A 16,341-nucleotide genomic window follows, 5' to 3' on the forward strand; every position below is an offset into this window, starting at 1 on the left:
CTGATACTTTCATAATTAATGGGGCAGGGGTGGTATCTGCTTTTCCAAACTTGAGATGCCCTGTCTTTATTTTGATTATAAGCTTATAAAGTGGCCCATGATGATTCTGTACTAGTTTTAATTCTGTTTTGTTTGTTTGTGTGTTTTAAACCTGCTTCTTATCCCTCCTAGCTGAGCTGCTGTGGCATTCAGAGCTACACCAACTGGAGCACCAGCCCTTACTTCTTCAAGCACGGCATCCCTACAAGCTGTTGCATGAACTCCAGTGACTGTAACACTCAGGATCTGCGCAACATGACCGTGGCTGCCACTAAAGTAAACCAGAAGGTACCAGTAACATTGTGCCAGAGGCAGTTGTGACACCATCCAGCATCCCAGCCAGTGGGGTGTATGGCTGCTTGCAGTTGCGTTTCATTTCAAATGGTTGGTTGATAATGTGCAAATAAGGCTGGAGTGGTGGTAAGGATGGGCTTGGTCCTGCACTTGCTTCATACTCTTTAAGCTGGCCTTTCTCAAAACCCAGTCTGAGTTGCAGCAGTTCTGAGAAAGCACAGGTGATTGACAGCAAATGTTGTGGTTGTTTGGGTACATTTATTGTGAGTTAAAATCTTTGAATATGTTGGGCTGCAAGCACAGCACGGCCAAAGTGACCCTTTCCCTGGGGTCGCCTGAAGGAGCAGGTTGGGAAGACAGAGATACGGTTGAGAAGGAAAGTTGGGAGAAAAGGAAGAAAATGAACAACTGGAGACTAAAAAGACAGAAAACACTAAGAAAGGGAAGAATAAAGAGAAAATAATGCAGCATCTGTGCATTAGACACTGTGCTGAATAAGTGCAACTCAGGTTATTGTTTCAAGTGCTAGTGCATCATCAATTCTTTCTTTCTCACTTGAGATTTGTAAGAGAGGGAACAGTTTATTGGTACAAGGAATGATACTGTGGCCAAATCACCATTCTAAGTTACAGCATAGCTTAGTCAGATTTAAGGATTATTTTCTTTTCTGTTTTTATTTTCAGAGATCTATTTAAAAATAAATAGAAGTCCTGAGTAAGCAGGAAAGTGATGGAAATGCCTCTGTCTCTTCTGTTCCTGTCTTTTTCACCTCAGTCACCTGTGGCTCAGAAGGTTGGACTGGTGGCTGAGCACAGCCTGAAACATCTTTGAAAACCAGTCAAGTAGACAACATTTTCTGGCATGTATTGTAAAAGGGATACTAGAGGATTATTTTCCACTAAGCCTTTCTTTTTTTTTGCAATGTTTTAATGGGAGCCACTTGTTGCAGACATGTGGAATGTTGGTGGTGTCCACTGGTTGAGTAACTCACACTCACCACCAGCAGAGTAACCTTGCATGAGTACAGAGGATGAGCCACTCTGTTCATCTGCTCATTGTGAATTTGTACTAACTTGATGTTTTTGTAGAAGTGGAAGGAAGGGGAGAGGCAGGGCAGGGCGGATCTAGGGCATGTGCAGTACAGCCAGCACCCAGTGCAGCAGGCTGCCTCCTGGGCAGCCCACCCTGAGGCCCTGCTTCTGCCCCTCTTCCCAGCAGGAAAGATTGCTGGTGTGACTGCTGTTCCAGCAGCAGGTCCCACCTTTGCAGTTCGGGACAGTCACACACTCTGAACCTTTCCTGGCTGTGTAACCATTTAGGTACTATTTGCATTCCCAGCACCAATCTGGTGTTTCCCCCAAGTGCCAGGCTTGCTCTGTGTGCACAGAGAAATCCCTGTCCACTTTTGAGCTCCTCACGACACAGGATGCCTGCTGAATAGTAGGAACCGACTGAGGGATGGGTGTGTACTAGTCCAGGGCTAGTAACACACTTCCAGCCGTTCTTGCTCCTTGCTTTCCTGTCAAATGCACAAATCACCTGACAGAAAAGGACTGCTGATTCCTCAGGAAACAGTTGAAGTAATTACTTGATTTAATTACCTAGAGGAAATTTGGATGTTTGGAAGTTCATATGGTTTTGTCTCATTTTCTGACAGCCATTGGTAACCAAAAGTTGCAGATTTCTGTTCAGCAGTTGTGAGATCTTGGAGTTGTCCCAGACATTTGAGCAAAGTGAGATGCTTCTGAAAGGCACATGGGAATAAAAAGCAAGCAGGAGGAAATGTTGTTTGGCCCTATCCATTCACTTCAGACAGGTAGCAAACATCCTTGCCTCTGACCCACGCCCCTTGCTCATCTTGGAAACAGGCCCTTTGCTCTCTATGTGTCGGAGAAAAACGAAAATATGTATTGCCTGTGTTGTGGAAGACCCTTCTCTCCATGCCTGTGGACAAGTATATTTGGATTACATCTTTTGGTGGATCTTTCAAAACTATCAGTAAGACGAGTTCTCTATGAGCTAATCAAATTACTAGCAGTTTCTGAGGACTAATAATGAATTAACCAAAGAGGATTTAACTAATTATATAATTACAGGACTAAAAGACAGCATTCCTGGATTTTCTTTGCCAATTCTGACCCTAACTTGCTTAGTGACCTTGGGTTAATTATTTAGGCTCTCTGTTTCTTCATCTCAGATGGCACTAATACCTAACTTTAAGAACTGTCATTAGAATTAGCTAATTAATGTTCATCTAGTGCTTTTAATCACAGTTCTTTACCAAGAAACCTCAAGAACTATTTCTCTCTAAAATCTTAAGAAAGGAACAGATGCATGGAGTCAAGAAAGATCAGATCCTTGGAAACTGTCCCTTCTGTGCTCTGGATCTCTGGATCAGCACCCAGAGGTGCTCACACAGTGCTTCACACACTTCTGTCCTGTAATGCAGCTCGTGCTGTCCATGCACAGTTAGGATTGAGCAATTAAGCCATATGTAAACAATGTACTTCAGTAAACAGATTATTGTGCTTGGGAAAACAGTCTTCAAGTGAGGAGAGTGATCAAAACTCTCCCACTGCATGTTTTGTTGACAAGATCTTGATCTCCCTCCAATTACCACCGTGCTTCGGTGTTGCATCTCTTGAAGGCTCTTCAGCAGAATAGATTTCAGAAGATCAGGGAGAGCATTAAACCATGTCAGACAGAATGAAAATACTGCTTGAGAAATCCAATCTCATTGCATAACACTTAAGACGCGCAAACTATAGTTGCTTGATGGGTTAAATAAGCAAGCTTGAAGCAGACTTACTGTACACTGTGGTAAAACATAGTTAAGGTCAATGTGTACACTTAAACATTTCTGAAATGAATCACAGCTGTGCTGGTCCTCAGCTACTAGTAAGTTCAGCACTTCATTACCCTCAGGATTAAATGTCTTCTGATGTTATAAAAGAAGTAAAAGAAATGGTACAATTTATTTCATGAATTGCCTGTCTCTAATAAAGGACACTGTTTGTCCTTCTTGCTGCTATTTTTTACAAGCAGCTGATGCTCTGAGGTCATGAAGAGTTCCTACAGTGCTTGCAGAATGAGGGGTGTGTGGATGTAGGTGAAATGTGGAGACCCTTCTCTCTTATGGGACAGGAGTCCAAACTGGGAAAGGCAACTCACTGTTATTTCTGAGTTCCAGCTTCTGATAAAGTGGATAAAGTTATAATGTATAAAATTCCTCAGGACTGGACTTAAGCCAGAGTGTTGGTCATTTGAGGAAGGTGGCAAAAGGGGCTGAGCAGTGACTTTGGATTGTGGGGACAGAGGGGTTAATAATGAAAGAAAAAATAGATGCCATCTTTTTTTCTTTCTTCACATATCAAGTCACTTGTTTAGATTAATTTAGGCACCACAAACTAGGAAAGATAATTTCAAATGCATTTTTGAGGGGTCAAATAGATGAGAGGAGAAACTTGGCAAACATTATTGTACTGAGGGGGAAGCTTCAAAAAGTCTATCCAAGAGAAGGGCAGATATTGTAGATGAAGCCTCTGGCCCAAGTCTGGGTTGTGAATTGAGGCCTGAGGAAGCAAGTCAGCAGAGAGGAAACTCAGTTTGGGGAGCAGGACAGGGAATTTTATGTCCAAGGGCAAATGAACCAAGAAAATTCATACAAAACCCTTGATAACTTTGTTACATGGTTTAAAGTTACATGCTGCCTGGTGTCCTTTGATGGGTAAAGGCAAGCAGAATGCCTCAAGGGACACTTTATTAAATATCTGGAGTATTAGGAAATCACCATCATTTATTCATTTTTGACATCTGTATTGTATTATAACATTGGTGTATTGTTACTAGTTTGGTTTCAGGTCAAAACTATATTGTTTTTTAACTGACTTTATTTAAAAAGAGACATAAAAATGAATGCAACATCACATTTAGCTTTTAAAAGTAATGAAATGCATTTGTTTCTAAAAGGAACTGGTTTTGCCACCACTCCACATCATTCACACAGAATTGCTATTTAAAAAAAAAAGGTGACATTGTTGGAAATTACAGCAGAAATATTGTCTAGCCAGAGTTCATTCTAAATGAGAAATTTCTATGTATGCATTCATAGCAGGGAAGGTCAGTACAAGGAATGATGTTTGTTTTCTAGGGCTGCTATGACTTGGTGACCAGTTTTATGGAGACAAATATGGGAATCATAGCTGGAGTGGCTTTTGGGATTGCATTCTCACAGGTAAGTGCATAAACACTCCCCTTCCCCCCTTCTCTTTTCCCCTCTTTTTCTTTACCTGAACTTCAAGGAAGGAAGAATTATGGAAAGAGACTGAACTCAGCATGCTCATTAGTCCTGAGGTCATGTGTTCATTGATTTTCTTTTTTCAACTTAAATGAAGTTTCTCCTTGGGAATATCAGTTACGGTTGAGCTAATGACTAGCTCAAGGAAAACAACTTGTCCCTCCACTGGGTCAAACAGAGGTTAACCCAATAAAACATTGGCTTAAATGGAGCATAAACAGCTAAGAAGACAAATAGCTTATCCATTGTTTGGGTAGGCTTCTATCTTCTAAGTACTCTTATTTGTTCTTAGAGGACTCAAGAATTGAAACAACTGCACCTTCAGGCCTCCCCATCCTGGACCTGGAGCCTGGAAGGGACACTTTGTGACCAATTTTATTTATTTTCCCTTTAATTCTGAACACTGAGAAATGTTAAGTCTACCAAAATCAGATTATTAAACCAACTCCTTGTCTGCACCAAAAGGAGTGTGGCACAAGAGCAGCAAGAGGAGAGCTAAGAAGGAGTTTTCTGCTCCATGATATTCAAGCTGCCTTTATGTAGACAGGAACAGGGGAAAGAATAGGCCTGGTCAGATTGCTCTGATCAAGAAGGGGAAGGAAAACACCTCCATCTTTCAGCAAGATGCTCCTTTATACCAGTCACTTCATGTGTGACAGCAAGGACTCTACTGGAAACATGCACAAATGAGAGGGAAATACGGACAATTCAAAACTGTCCCCAAGCCGTGTGGAAAATGGCCGGCCCCCCACATCCTCTCCATCAACATATGCACAACCTGCAGGAGCCCTAAAATTGTCTGGGCTCAGACTGGCAGACTGCCCTGCCTTGGGCATATCTGGAAGCCTGATGCCTTGTAGCCAAGGTGTTGGATGTGAGGAGCCTGTGGTTTGGGCTGCCAACCAGTTTCATGTGGGTGGAAATGTTGGTTCATCACAACACCAGCTGTCCAGAGCACGTGCCTGCATGTTGGGTTTTTGGGATCCAGAAAAGGTAAACAATTGGGAATTGTTCTTGCATGAACGAGGGGAGGTCAGGTTTTTTTGTTAATAGGCTATTTTAGCTCGTGTTGAACGATTACAGCATTGATACTCTTCTCCAGCCTTGATAATGGCTTGATTACTGCTATAGGACTCCAAGCTGGGTTTCAGTTTGGGTTCTAGATATCCAGAAGGCTGTAAAGCATCTTTTAAAATGCCTTGTGTAAAGCTATCCAAGGGAAAAATGAGATGAATAGAATTGTAAAATATGCTGCTGGGGGAAAAAGTCAGGACCAACACTGCCTGAAAGCCTTTAATGGGTGTTTCATGGCAGGCTGCAGGCAGCACAGGCTGCAAGGCACTTTGTCCCTGTGACTGAGGGAAAAATGAGATGTGTTTTGATGTGGTGTTGGCATCTCACCCAGCTGGTGGCACCATGAGCCCTGCTGCCAGGTGGGGATGTCACTCTCCAGCACAGGCACTGGGGTCTGGCACTGTGAGGACATACCCAGCTGCCTGGGGTTTTAGCAAACACGTCAAAAGGAGAAGAGAAAGGCTGCAGAGGAGAAAAATGCAGCTCTCCCAGGCTGTGAAGAATAGGTGGCCAGTTGTAATTTACTGCTTAATCTGTTTTTCTGGGCCCAATTAGGGGCAGTGTTTACAAATTGATTTCAGGTTAGCGTGGCTGGCAGTAATGCCAGGCAGGGCTCCAGCTGTAGGCGAGTTTTCGCTGTTCCTATTGAGAGGTTTAATCTAAATAAAAGACAAATTAAATCATGTTGCTCTTCTACAGTAAAGCATGCTCAAGGGCCTTTCCTTCACATGATTTGTTAGGTGTTGAGTAGCACAGGGAATGTGCTGATACCCAGAAATAGGGAAGGTTGATGTAATGGCACTGCAAATCTTACAGGCCTGGCACAGACCTCCCCATCAAAGTCAAGAGTTTTTATAAAAAACACTGTTTTGCTGACCTTGTCTGCTCTCCTTCTCGGGTTTGAAATAATATCAATAAAATAAATTTTGATTGGTTTTGGACTTGGATGCCAATGGTGACTTCCAGCTGGAATAATTTCAGTTTAGCAGGTGCTCTTCAGAGCAGAGAAATGCTTGCTGTGTTGTACCCAACAGAGAATAAAACTATGCAACTGCATAGATGATGGAGAGCTGTGCCTAGAAAAAAATACAGTGCAGGCATTGGCTTAAGGAATGCAAGAGACACTGGAGGGGTTTATAGATTGTGAGTAGGGGAGACTCAGTGCAGTGTTAAGGCCACATTATTCCCTTTGTGCTCAAGGACTGGAAATCAGGTGCTCTCCACATGCTCCAAACAAGTTGTTGGGCATATACAGTTCCCATCATTCCAAGATACATTCCCAGGCAGCCATGGACCCTCTCTACTGTGAAACATCCACCTGCCCTCTTTACTGTCAGCATTAATGTGAGTGGCTCTGCCTGAACGTGGACGCAGTTCTGGTGCAGACATCACCCACCTTGTCTGCTACAACTCCTCCCTGAGCACAGGCAGGCAGGCTGGGACTTGCTCAGGGGTTAGGGAGTGGGATCCACATCAAGATCCAGTATGTGACTTGAAATCTGGTCTAAGACCGGATTGTTTCTAAAGACTGAGCAGCATGGATTCAGTGTGAAGGTAGGCCCTGTGACAGAGGCACACCATGGCACAGGAGGCTGACTCAAGTAAGTGACATGTGGCATAGAAAATTCTCTCTTCTAAAATAGAGCCAGAGAACCTACATGCTTGGAGATTTGCATTTTGAGAATATGGGAAGGTATTGAGCTAAAAAATTATTCCTGATGAATGGAAACCACCCCCCCAGCTGTAGCTTACCTGATGTGCTGATGAATTCCAAGTTACTTCAACACATTTCTATTTATAGAAATTCTCCTAAAGAATGAAAAATGGTGATGACACCAAGACCCAAAATAAAATAGAAATTCAAATTGCAATTCATTTTCTTTCTCTTCAGTACAATAAGGTGTGACAAATATGTCATTTAGAACAGCTTCCAGTCAGTGGTAACTCCTACAGAATAACTGTATTAAAAAGCCAGCTATTACGTGTACAGTAGGGATAAGACTGCTAGGAAATTGCTGTGGGTGGTTTTCAGCGGTCAGAACTAAGATGTGCCTGAGATTACTCCTAGAAACCATGGAGAGATGAAGAAATTTACTGTATTCTGCTTGCTGGAATGAGCTGTGGCCAACAGGATGGTAGTATAGGAGACACACCTGAGGGGCGTGGGTTTCCCAGTTGTCTAAACCAAAGAATTTGTCAGCATTTTCAAGCCTCCTCTTGCAACACCAGGGTATGGAAAACTCTATTCTTTCCATAAAATAGCTCAGAAGACCAAGATAATCTTAGGAAAAAAGGGGAGAAAAGAAAAAAGTGAGAGAGAACACAAATGCAGAACCAAGTCTGGCATTTAGCACTCAAAAATCAAGACAGTAAAATAAAATAAATGGATAAGTGGATAAAAGTTGAGATGGGGCATTTGAGAGGCAATGGGGGCACAGGGAAATGAATGCAGCTCCCAGCAGCAGTTTCTTTGTGGGAATCCTTTAATGCCAATTCTTCTGGTCTTTCAAAGGAGCTGCGGGAACCTGGTGCACAATAGGATAAGGGGCTTCCTCCTGCCTGAAGAGCAGAGGAGGCAAGTGATGGAACAAATGCAGAGAGCAAGGCAGGGTGGAGAGTGCTCATTTGTGCTGCACAATCTGGGAGCCTCCAGCCTGACTTAAATGCAGAGGGCTGTAGTTATGCCTGTAATGAAAGAGCACCATGAAGAAACTTCAGCAACTCAGTACAATATTGCCTCTTCTTGGCTCCAGGAGGCACAGTGCTCTCGTGGTTAAATGTGGAAGTCCACACATCGAAAAAACCACATGTTTTTATATGCGTTCAAAGTATTTCTAGAATAGTTATTACAGTTCTGCTATGTCCTGGTAATACTTAGAAATGCTGAATAAAATGTGTATGTAAGGGCTTGATATGCATGCCATTGTTTTTGAAGTACAAAGTTAAATATTAGGTCACTATAACCACTTAAATGCCTAAACCAGCCTAAGATCAGAGCCAAGAATCACTAAGTGGGCCAAAGATCATAAGGATACATTCATGAGTAATCTGCCATTTGTCTTAGGAGTGAGTTGAGTAAAACAAAACATTGTTACATGCCTGCAGATGCCACAAAATTCAGACACACTGATTCTTAGAGTTGCAGGCTGCCCAGGACAGAAGAATCCCTAATTGAAGGTAGCAAGGGAGGTCTGCTCCAGCTGAATGGGGAAAGAAAAGCCTGTGGCTTCCTATTTGTACAGACTACAGCATCTTTCCCCTTGTGAACCTGATAGAAGCAGCAGATTGTGGTTGAGAAGAACAGTGGCCATAATCTGGGTGCTTGTGATGGGGAAAAATAAACAAACAACTTCAATGTACTTATATTCTTGGCCATTTTAGGATGAGAGAGGAATTTATTAGGGTCTGGACTGGAATTTGGTCAGGGAAAAGAATTTGGATGAAATACAGTGTGAAGTTCATCTTAGTGAAAAATGCAGTAAGGCAGAGAAGTAACTTCTGAGCCCAGCCAAGGAAGGTGAGGAAAGACTGGGAGTCACCACAAGCACAGCAAAGCGACAGTGAGGAGGTGGGACAGGGCCACCCAGAGGCACTCACTCTGTTTGGCCTGTCAAGAGCATGGAGAAGTACATACCACTGTCCAAAACAGAAATCTCGTTCTCCAAAATTGAACTGAGCTAAAGAAACAGTGCATCAGTCAGCTGCAGGAGTGTCATGTAACCTGTAGCATGTGGTTGGTTTTCAGCAACATCTTCAGCAACTGATTAAATCATCATTAAATCAGGGACAGGAGTATTTAAGCATGGAATCCAAAGCCCAGCTAGACAATGCTGGCATCCTCATTGTTGCTGGTCCATTTCCTGCCTTAACACCTGCCTAGAGAAGTTGAGTAGAAAAGGCAACAATATGGCTAAAATGTCTTCTTGGTATCAAGTGAAATTTTCAGAGGAGGGTGTTCAGCACCCACATCTCTTTTGGCAACTGAAAACAGCCCCTGGACCCTTTGGTTTTTATTGGAGGCTGCTCAGGACGTGGTACCTGTGCCCCACGTCTAGTTATAACCAAGGCAGTGTCATCCTTGATGCCAAAATCAGGGGTGCATGTCGGGAACAGGAGGGTTCAGTCTGCTTTTAAATGTGACTCTGTGCCCTTTTGAAATTCTCCAAACAGCTCTGGTGGACACTGAAACAGGATAAGGAGCAAATTTCTGGCGAAAGAAATGTGGCCTGACAAGGACTGTGACATCTCAGAGGCAGGAAACAGTTTATCCAAATTTGAGTTACCCTGGCTTGGCCTTGCTCTGGGCTTGCCCAAATCAAGCAGTTGCCTGGTACACAGGATGTGTATTTTGATGATGATTGTGGTAACAGGGAGCACTGCCTGGTCTAGGGGAAGGGCCACACAATCCCAAGGAATGAAATAGGAGGAGCCAGTTTGGATGAGCAGCCAGCCAGTCATACCTGGGCGCACTCTGCAGGCTCTGAGGAGACTCTGCTGCTGCCAAAAGGTTGTGATCCCCCTCGCCATGTGTTCTGCCCGCAGCAGCAGGAGACAGGCAGAGATGGTGTGTGTGGGCTCAGCCAGAGGCACAGTGACAGCCCGTGCTGGGAGCCAGGTCCAGGGAAGCCTTGTCCATCACCAGACACAACCTTATGGCCTCATCTCCTTAGCCAGGGATGAGCTGTAACAGTCTGGATATGCTCAGGAGTTAATTAATTGACCAACCCCAATGAGAAAAGCAAGTTTGAATTATTTACAGCATATTAACACTGTTGGCACACACAGGAAGCACTAAGAAACTGCAGTAGACAAAACATTGAAAAGACTGAGTGCTTATTGACGAGCAGAAGCCTGGGATCTGTTTTCAATAATCTGAGTGACAGCCAAGGGAATAGTGAATGACTTTTTTAAAATTTATTTCCAGATTTATCGCACTCATTTCTACAGTGCTGCATCGCTTGTAGAGGAAGCATAACCACTCTGGGACACCAGGAAGCTTTTCCCTGGCACAGTGATAAAGAAGTTAAAGGCACCAGCTCTCAGGGCTGATGGGTGTTGGTGAGGGACCCAGGTGGAGCTTGCGAATGAAACACAGCCTGTAACATGCTGATACCCCCAGCAGTTTATTCATCCACATCTGGCTTGGCCAGGCATTGACAATGGGATTGAAAAATACCAAAAAGTCATGCTGCCTGTCAAATAAATGATAAAAATCAAGAGGAAGATCTGACAAAGAAAGATGAGAGATTTTAATGCTGTTTTTTTGATTAGAGCGGTCATTAAAATAGGGCATAAATACAGTGTGCATAATAACTCCAGAACAAGAAATCCTTGTTTACGAATGCTTTGCACTGATGTAATTTAACTGAAATTCTGTTCTGTCTCTCTCTTGTCTGGAACAGTTGATCGGGATGCTGCTGGCATGCTGTCTGTCCCGGTTTATTACTGCTAACCAGTACGAGATGGTGTAACAAGGTGAGCTTTTCCCGTTTTCCAGGTGGTAAAGCTACAAAAGCCTTGGTATGTCGTGGCTGCGCTGCTTCTGCTGAAGACAGAGAGCAAGTTTTACATTCTGAGCATGTTCATTGAGAATTAAGCCTTTCCGTGGGCTTCTTTGCTTTGGGACTTTCATCCCAATATTGGGGGGGGGGGGGGGGGGGGGGGGAGGCAAACGCAGTGCTGATTTTTGTCCTTTCACTTTTCACGAAAAGAGAGAACAGAACACGTGTTGTGAATACTGTTAGCAATCAAAGCAACCCACTTGTTGGCTCTCTTTTTTTTTTTTTTTTTCCATCCTCCCCTCTCTCCAGTCTTTCAAGAAGTGTGAAGTCCAGAGCCTGTGTGAAGACCAGGAGCTGCAGAATTGGAGAAAGACTGACATGAATGTTCTAGCACACACTGTCTCTCGCACGCACGCACGCACACCCCCACGAGCAAGCCCGTGTGCGCGCACACTCGCACCCCACCTCCCGAACTGTCCCATGCGTAGTGTCCCATTCTGTGAAGTTCCACGGTGCCACCGAGAGCGGCCGGGTCCCCTCGGCCTCCAGAGCCAGACCCCACCCCCGCGGCTCGGCGTAGGAAGGCACCGCCTGTATGTTCTTGGTCACACAGTAGTTGCATCGTAAGTTAACAAAGGTAACTCATTAACAGCATTGATCGGGCTGTGCATGTAGTGACTGGAGGGCGTAATTAGCCTTTCACCATGGTTAATAAGTGTTGCACACATTCATATAAACCGGTATATGAAATATATATTCTTTTGGTTTTATCTTAATTTCTCATTTTGTTTATTGCTTTACTAAGGTTTCCATCCTTTCCCCCTTCCCTGCGCCTGTCCCCCTTTCCCCAAAAACAAAGGAATCAGTAACATAACATACAGATACTTGAAAATGATGTTAAAATGTTGTGCTTGAAGGGAACTGTTATTCCTGATGTTCTTCTACATCTTTGATTCTTACTCAGTGTTGTATGCCTAGTGCGTATCCCGGTAGGCTTTGTCTAGTGCATTTTGCCTCGGAACCTGATCCTGTGTAATACTGTTATTAAGCTGTGTTGTTGCTTACTGTGAAGGCAGAAATTTTTGCTCTCTTTATTTTTATTGCGTAGCTATGAACTAATTGAACTGTGCTGTACTGCGGCCTTCATACTTTTTTCCTGTTCTTTCTTCTTTTCCTTTCTTTTTGCATTGAGGTTGCAGCCACCAAATACATTGTTGAATCAAATCGAAATAAAGACACAGACACAAAAAAAAAAAAAAAATCACAAAAAAAACCAGGCATATGAAATATTTTTGGGGGAAAGCAAAAGTTTAAAACCTTTTTAAAAAAAAAATAGGACTTTTTTAATAATGCCTCTGTCTAGCATGCCAACGAGAATGCATTGATATTGTGAGTATTTGTGATATACGTATTAATAAATGGAACCATTACAGATTTCTAGCTGCTTCCTTCTCATTCTTTAGTTATAAGAAAACTTTTTTTGGGAGGGAGGAAAGTGAAAGTGAGACACCTGCACACAGCCTGGTATGACATGTCTTTACGCATTTTTTAACTAATGTGGTTGTGACAGAAAAATGTTACTACACTGGGAAAGAAGAAAAAAAAAAGAAGAGAAAGAGCTGGAATTGTTTCAAAACTCCAAGAAAAACCTTCCACAGCTGGTTTCACCACGTGACAAATACATACCCTCTGCTTTGCAATTTTTCTTCTTGTTACTGTTAAAAATCGGCAGTGTTTAATTATCCCATCCTTAGTGCTGTGAGTGATTTTGGCATTAAGCATTTCTCTCTTGATTTTGGTGAGAAAGGGGAGAAGAGAGCTTTGGGGTTGAGGGTTGGCTCGTGCAAAGGCAGACACTCATCTCTTTCTCACTTGAATAAGTGAAATGTCACAGATCTGACAGAAAAACTGGTTTAAACCTGCGAATTTTGGGCCAAGCCCTTAGCTTGGCAGTGTTGACTGAGAGGAGAGAAGTCCTGGACCCTTCTGTTGAGGAGGAGCTGTGCAGCACCTGTGTCCCCACCGCCCATGCAGCTGCTGGAGTCCCAGTCCTTCCTCTGTCTGTCTGTCCATCCATCAGTGCCACCTACCCAGTTACTGCAACCCCCTGCCCAGGAGGGGCTGCCCTGCCTGGTGCCTCCAGCATCAGGTCCTGGTGAACCTCTGGCTGGTGCTGGTGTGGTCAGTGCACTCCCACGCACTGCTCTAAAAGGGTTCACAGCCACACGGGCAAAAAGGTGCCAGCATGTCTTAAAAATCCCCGTAGCATCCTCTTCGGCTTTATTCAGAGAGCACTTCCAGAGCAGGAAAGAGAAAAAGAGCTTTGCAAATAGAAGAGGAATTTGGTCCCCAAATTTAAACCTGCCCTCAGTAAAATATCAGCCGTGAGGGAGTGACATCTTTAAAGGTGGAGATGCCAAGACAGGTCCTGCATCTATGCTGGGCAGCCAAGCAGGACTGTGCTGAGGACAAAGCCACTGGGCAGGCCACAGCATTCACATTTGCAGTCTCTTCTGAGGGCTTAAGAACAGTCACAGCCGCTTGCTCGGTTGCTGGGGCTACGCGATGCTGGAGCGATGCCTTTCTCCTGTAGGCACAGGATGTTCACAGAGCGATGTTTTTCCATACCAGAGAGAACTGGCCCACCAGCTGCCCCAGTTTCCTTCCCCTGTTCACTCCCGGGCAGGTCTCCCCTTGCCCCACGGAGGGGAGGGAGGTGGGTGAGGCTGCTGCCTCCTCCTTCAGGAGCCACCAGTGACCCTCCGGAGTGGAAAAGCCCCAGCCTCTCCTCGGTTTTCTTTCTTTTTTTTCCCCCCCTTTTCATTTTCCTGAAAGAAAGAGCTGTTTGTGCCAAGATCTGTTCCTTTTGAAGATGCTGATGTTGGGTGACAGGTCAGCAGGCCCCCAAACGTGCCTGTCCCCATTCAGTAAGGCATGTGCTCAGCTTTAAGGCGTAAGCGCTGAATCAAGTCCATTCAGCAAAGCCCTTTAGTGCGTGGTCGACTGTTTCCCTCAGCGCAGCACCACTCCTGCTTTTATGGGGTAGGTGTGTTAATTGGGCTCTTGGCAGCTTCCCTGAAGAGGATCCGGCTGGTGAAGGAACTGCCAGGGGCTTCCCTGCCGAAATCCCCCTGGCTCGGGCTGGGACCACACAGGCTGCGCTGGCTGGCACCGCAGCATCCCCTGCTCTGGGTGGAGCATCCCCGCGCTCCCTTCCGTTCCTCCCTCTGGAGGAAGAAGTGGGGGAGTTGAGTAGGAAACGAAGCCGGAGCTGCCGAGAACGGGTCAGTGTCAGCCGGGCACAGATGCGCAGGATTTTCCTTCCAGAGGTGGAGCTGCCACGGGTCTTTGCCTCAGGGGCTGAGGTCCCTCTGCTCCCTCTGGTATGAACTGAATGAGCAGCAGAGGAATCGGGCTCCTGCTGTGCCGGGCTGGCTCTGGCTGCCTGATCCCTCCATGAGCACGTTGTGTTCCATGCAATTACTGAACCAACTGGGCCAAAGAGAGGTGGGCAGGTTTAGGAGTCAAAGCAAATTACGGGGCAACCAGATGAGTCCCAGCAGGGGTGGGAGGAATGGGGCATGGCTGGGGGTCGAGGAGAGTGGGGCATCATAGAATCATTTAGGAGGGTAAAGACCTCTAAGATGAGTCCAACTGTTACCCCAGCACTGCCGAATCCACCAGCAGATGAAGCAGGACTCCGGGAGGAAGAAGAAGGGGCACCACCTTGCTTCGGTCCCAGTGAGCTGCCAGCTTTGTTTGGCTGTAAGGTGGTCCAGCAGCCTTAGCTGATGTGTGTCCTGTCCTGAGCTGCGTCCCAGGACTTGTTTCTGCTGAGGAGGACAGCCCTGAGCCCTGCCAAGAGGACAGTCTGTTGCTGTGAAGGTGATGCTCCACGGTGTCAGCAAGCTATGGCACCTCTGTGGAGGCCTTGCTGGCTGCTGCCATCCTTGGGCGAGCAACTCTGCAGAGGAGACTGGCTTTGCTTACACGAGTTCAGGCTGGTGGAGGACCCAGTGCAGCCCCTAAGATGATTTTGTCTTCTGTGACTCTTCCCTTGACTTTAGTGGCTCATTACTGTTGAAGATAATTTGAAGGCTAGGAAATTAATTTGCTGCCAGCCAAGACCCTTGCATAAAATACCTGACATCCTGCTGGAGGGGAAGGATTGATCAGGATGTCAGACTTCTACCAGAGCTGAGTGAGGGCTGCTTCAGTATGAACCTGTATCATAAAAATAAAAATCCTCATGATTTGACACAAGAAATGACACTTCTCTGTTTCGTAAGTAAAAGTGTTTTGCCCTCCAAACATGTAAAGTATGGTCAGCTTTCTGCAAGCTGTTCTTGCCAGCTTGGCCTGATTTTGATGAAAAAAAGCTGTTGCTTTTGCCTTTTTCTTGTCATTGCACCTGTTCCTGTTGCAACCGGGAAACATTTTATTCAAAAGTCATTTCAGTTTTGTCCAGCATGACTGGAGATATTGGGTATGTGCAAGCTCATTAAAAGCAAGCTGTGCTGAGGCAGCAAGTCCTCACACTCTGGAGTCTGTTCTGCTCCCTGGTAGCTGCAGTGTGGTTATTTTTGGTGTCTGGAGCTGTCTGTAGGTGACACCGAGGACCTATTTTAGATTGTGGTCCTCCTGTGTAATCAATAACTGGGGAGCGTACATTACAGACACAAAACATCCAGGCCAGGTTGGCTGGGGCACTCTGCAGCCTCATCCAAGGGGAAGGTGTCCCTGCCCATGGTAGGGGGGGTTGGAACAAGATGATCTTTAAGGTCTCTTCCAAGCCAAATAATTCTGTAATTCTGTGATTCTATCCCCGGTGCACTATGCAACAGTGCAACTCCAAACCTTCCCAAAGCAACTACTAAATCACCTGAATGCTATTTTTTATTCACCATACTTGGCCAAGACTTGCAGAAGCAGTAGATTCCAGGCAACCCCTGGAGGTATTCCCAGAATGCTTTCAAAAAGTGCCAAACGACCAATTTTTTGTTAATCCAGCCCTCTCAAAACCTCTCAGGGCAGTGAGAAAAGTAATTTCTGAAAGCCCTGTCTGTTCTTAAAATGGAGATCATTCAACCATCATTCAATGTTAAAAAACATTAATATTTTTTAAACTGTGATTTC

At 44.9% G+C, this 16,341-nt stretch overlaps 1 protein-coding gene and 1 long non-coding RNA gene across 2 annotated transcripts in view; one reads left to right on the top strand and one right to left on the bottom strand.

Moving 5' to 3' along the window:
- Positions 1-12,643, top strand: part of TSPAN7 (tetraspanin 7) — an 84,283-nt gene extending 71,640 nt beyond the window's left edge. The window contains exons 5-8 of the mRNA XM_039552187.1: positions 172-327; positions 4,484-4,567; positions 11,107-11,179; positions 11,515-12,643. Of these exons, the coding sequence (XP_039408121.1) occupies positions 172-327; positions 4,484-4,567; positions 11,107-11,175 (309 nt within the window). The 3' untranslated portion in view covers positions 11,176-11,179; positions 11,515-12,643. The remainder of the gene's footprint in view (positions 1-171; positions 328-4,483; positions 4,568-11,106; positions 11,180-11,514) is intronic.
- LOC120410031 overlaps positions 12,214-16,341 on the bottom strand; it is a 32,593-nt gene continuing 28,465 nt past the window's right edge. The window contains exon 3 of the long non-coding RNA XR_005601954.1: positions 12,214-15,429. This is a non-coding gene — a long non-coding RNA (uncharacterized LOC120410031). The remainder of the gene's footprint in view (positions 15,430-16,341) is intronic.

Source organism: Corvus cornix, chromosome 1, assembly GCF_000738735.6.
Source record: "Corvus cornix cornix isolate S_Up_H32 chromosome 1, ASM73873v5, whole genome shotgun sequence".
In the NCBI taxonomy this organism is placed as follows: Eukaryota; Metazoa; Chordata; class Aves; order Passeriformes; family Corvidae; genus Corvus; species Corvus cornix.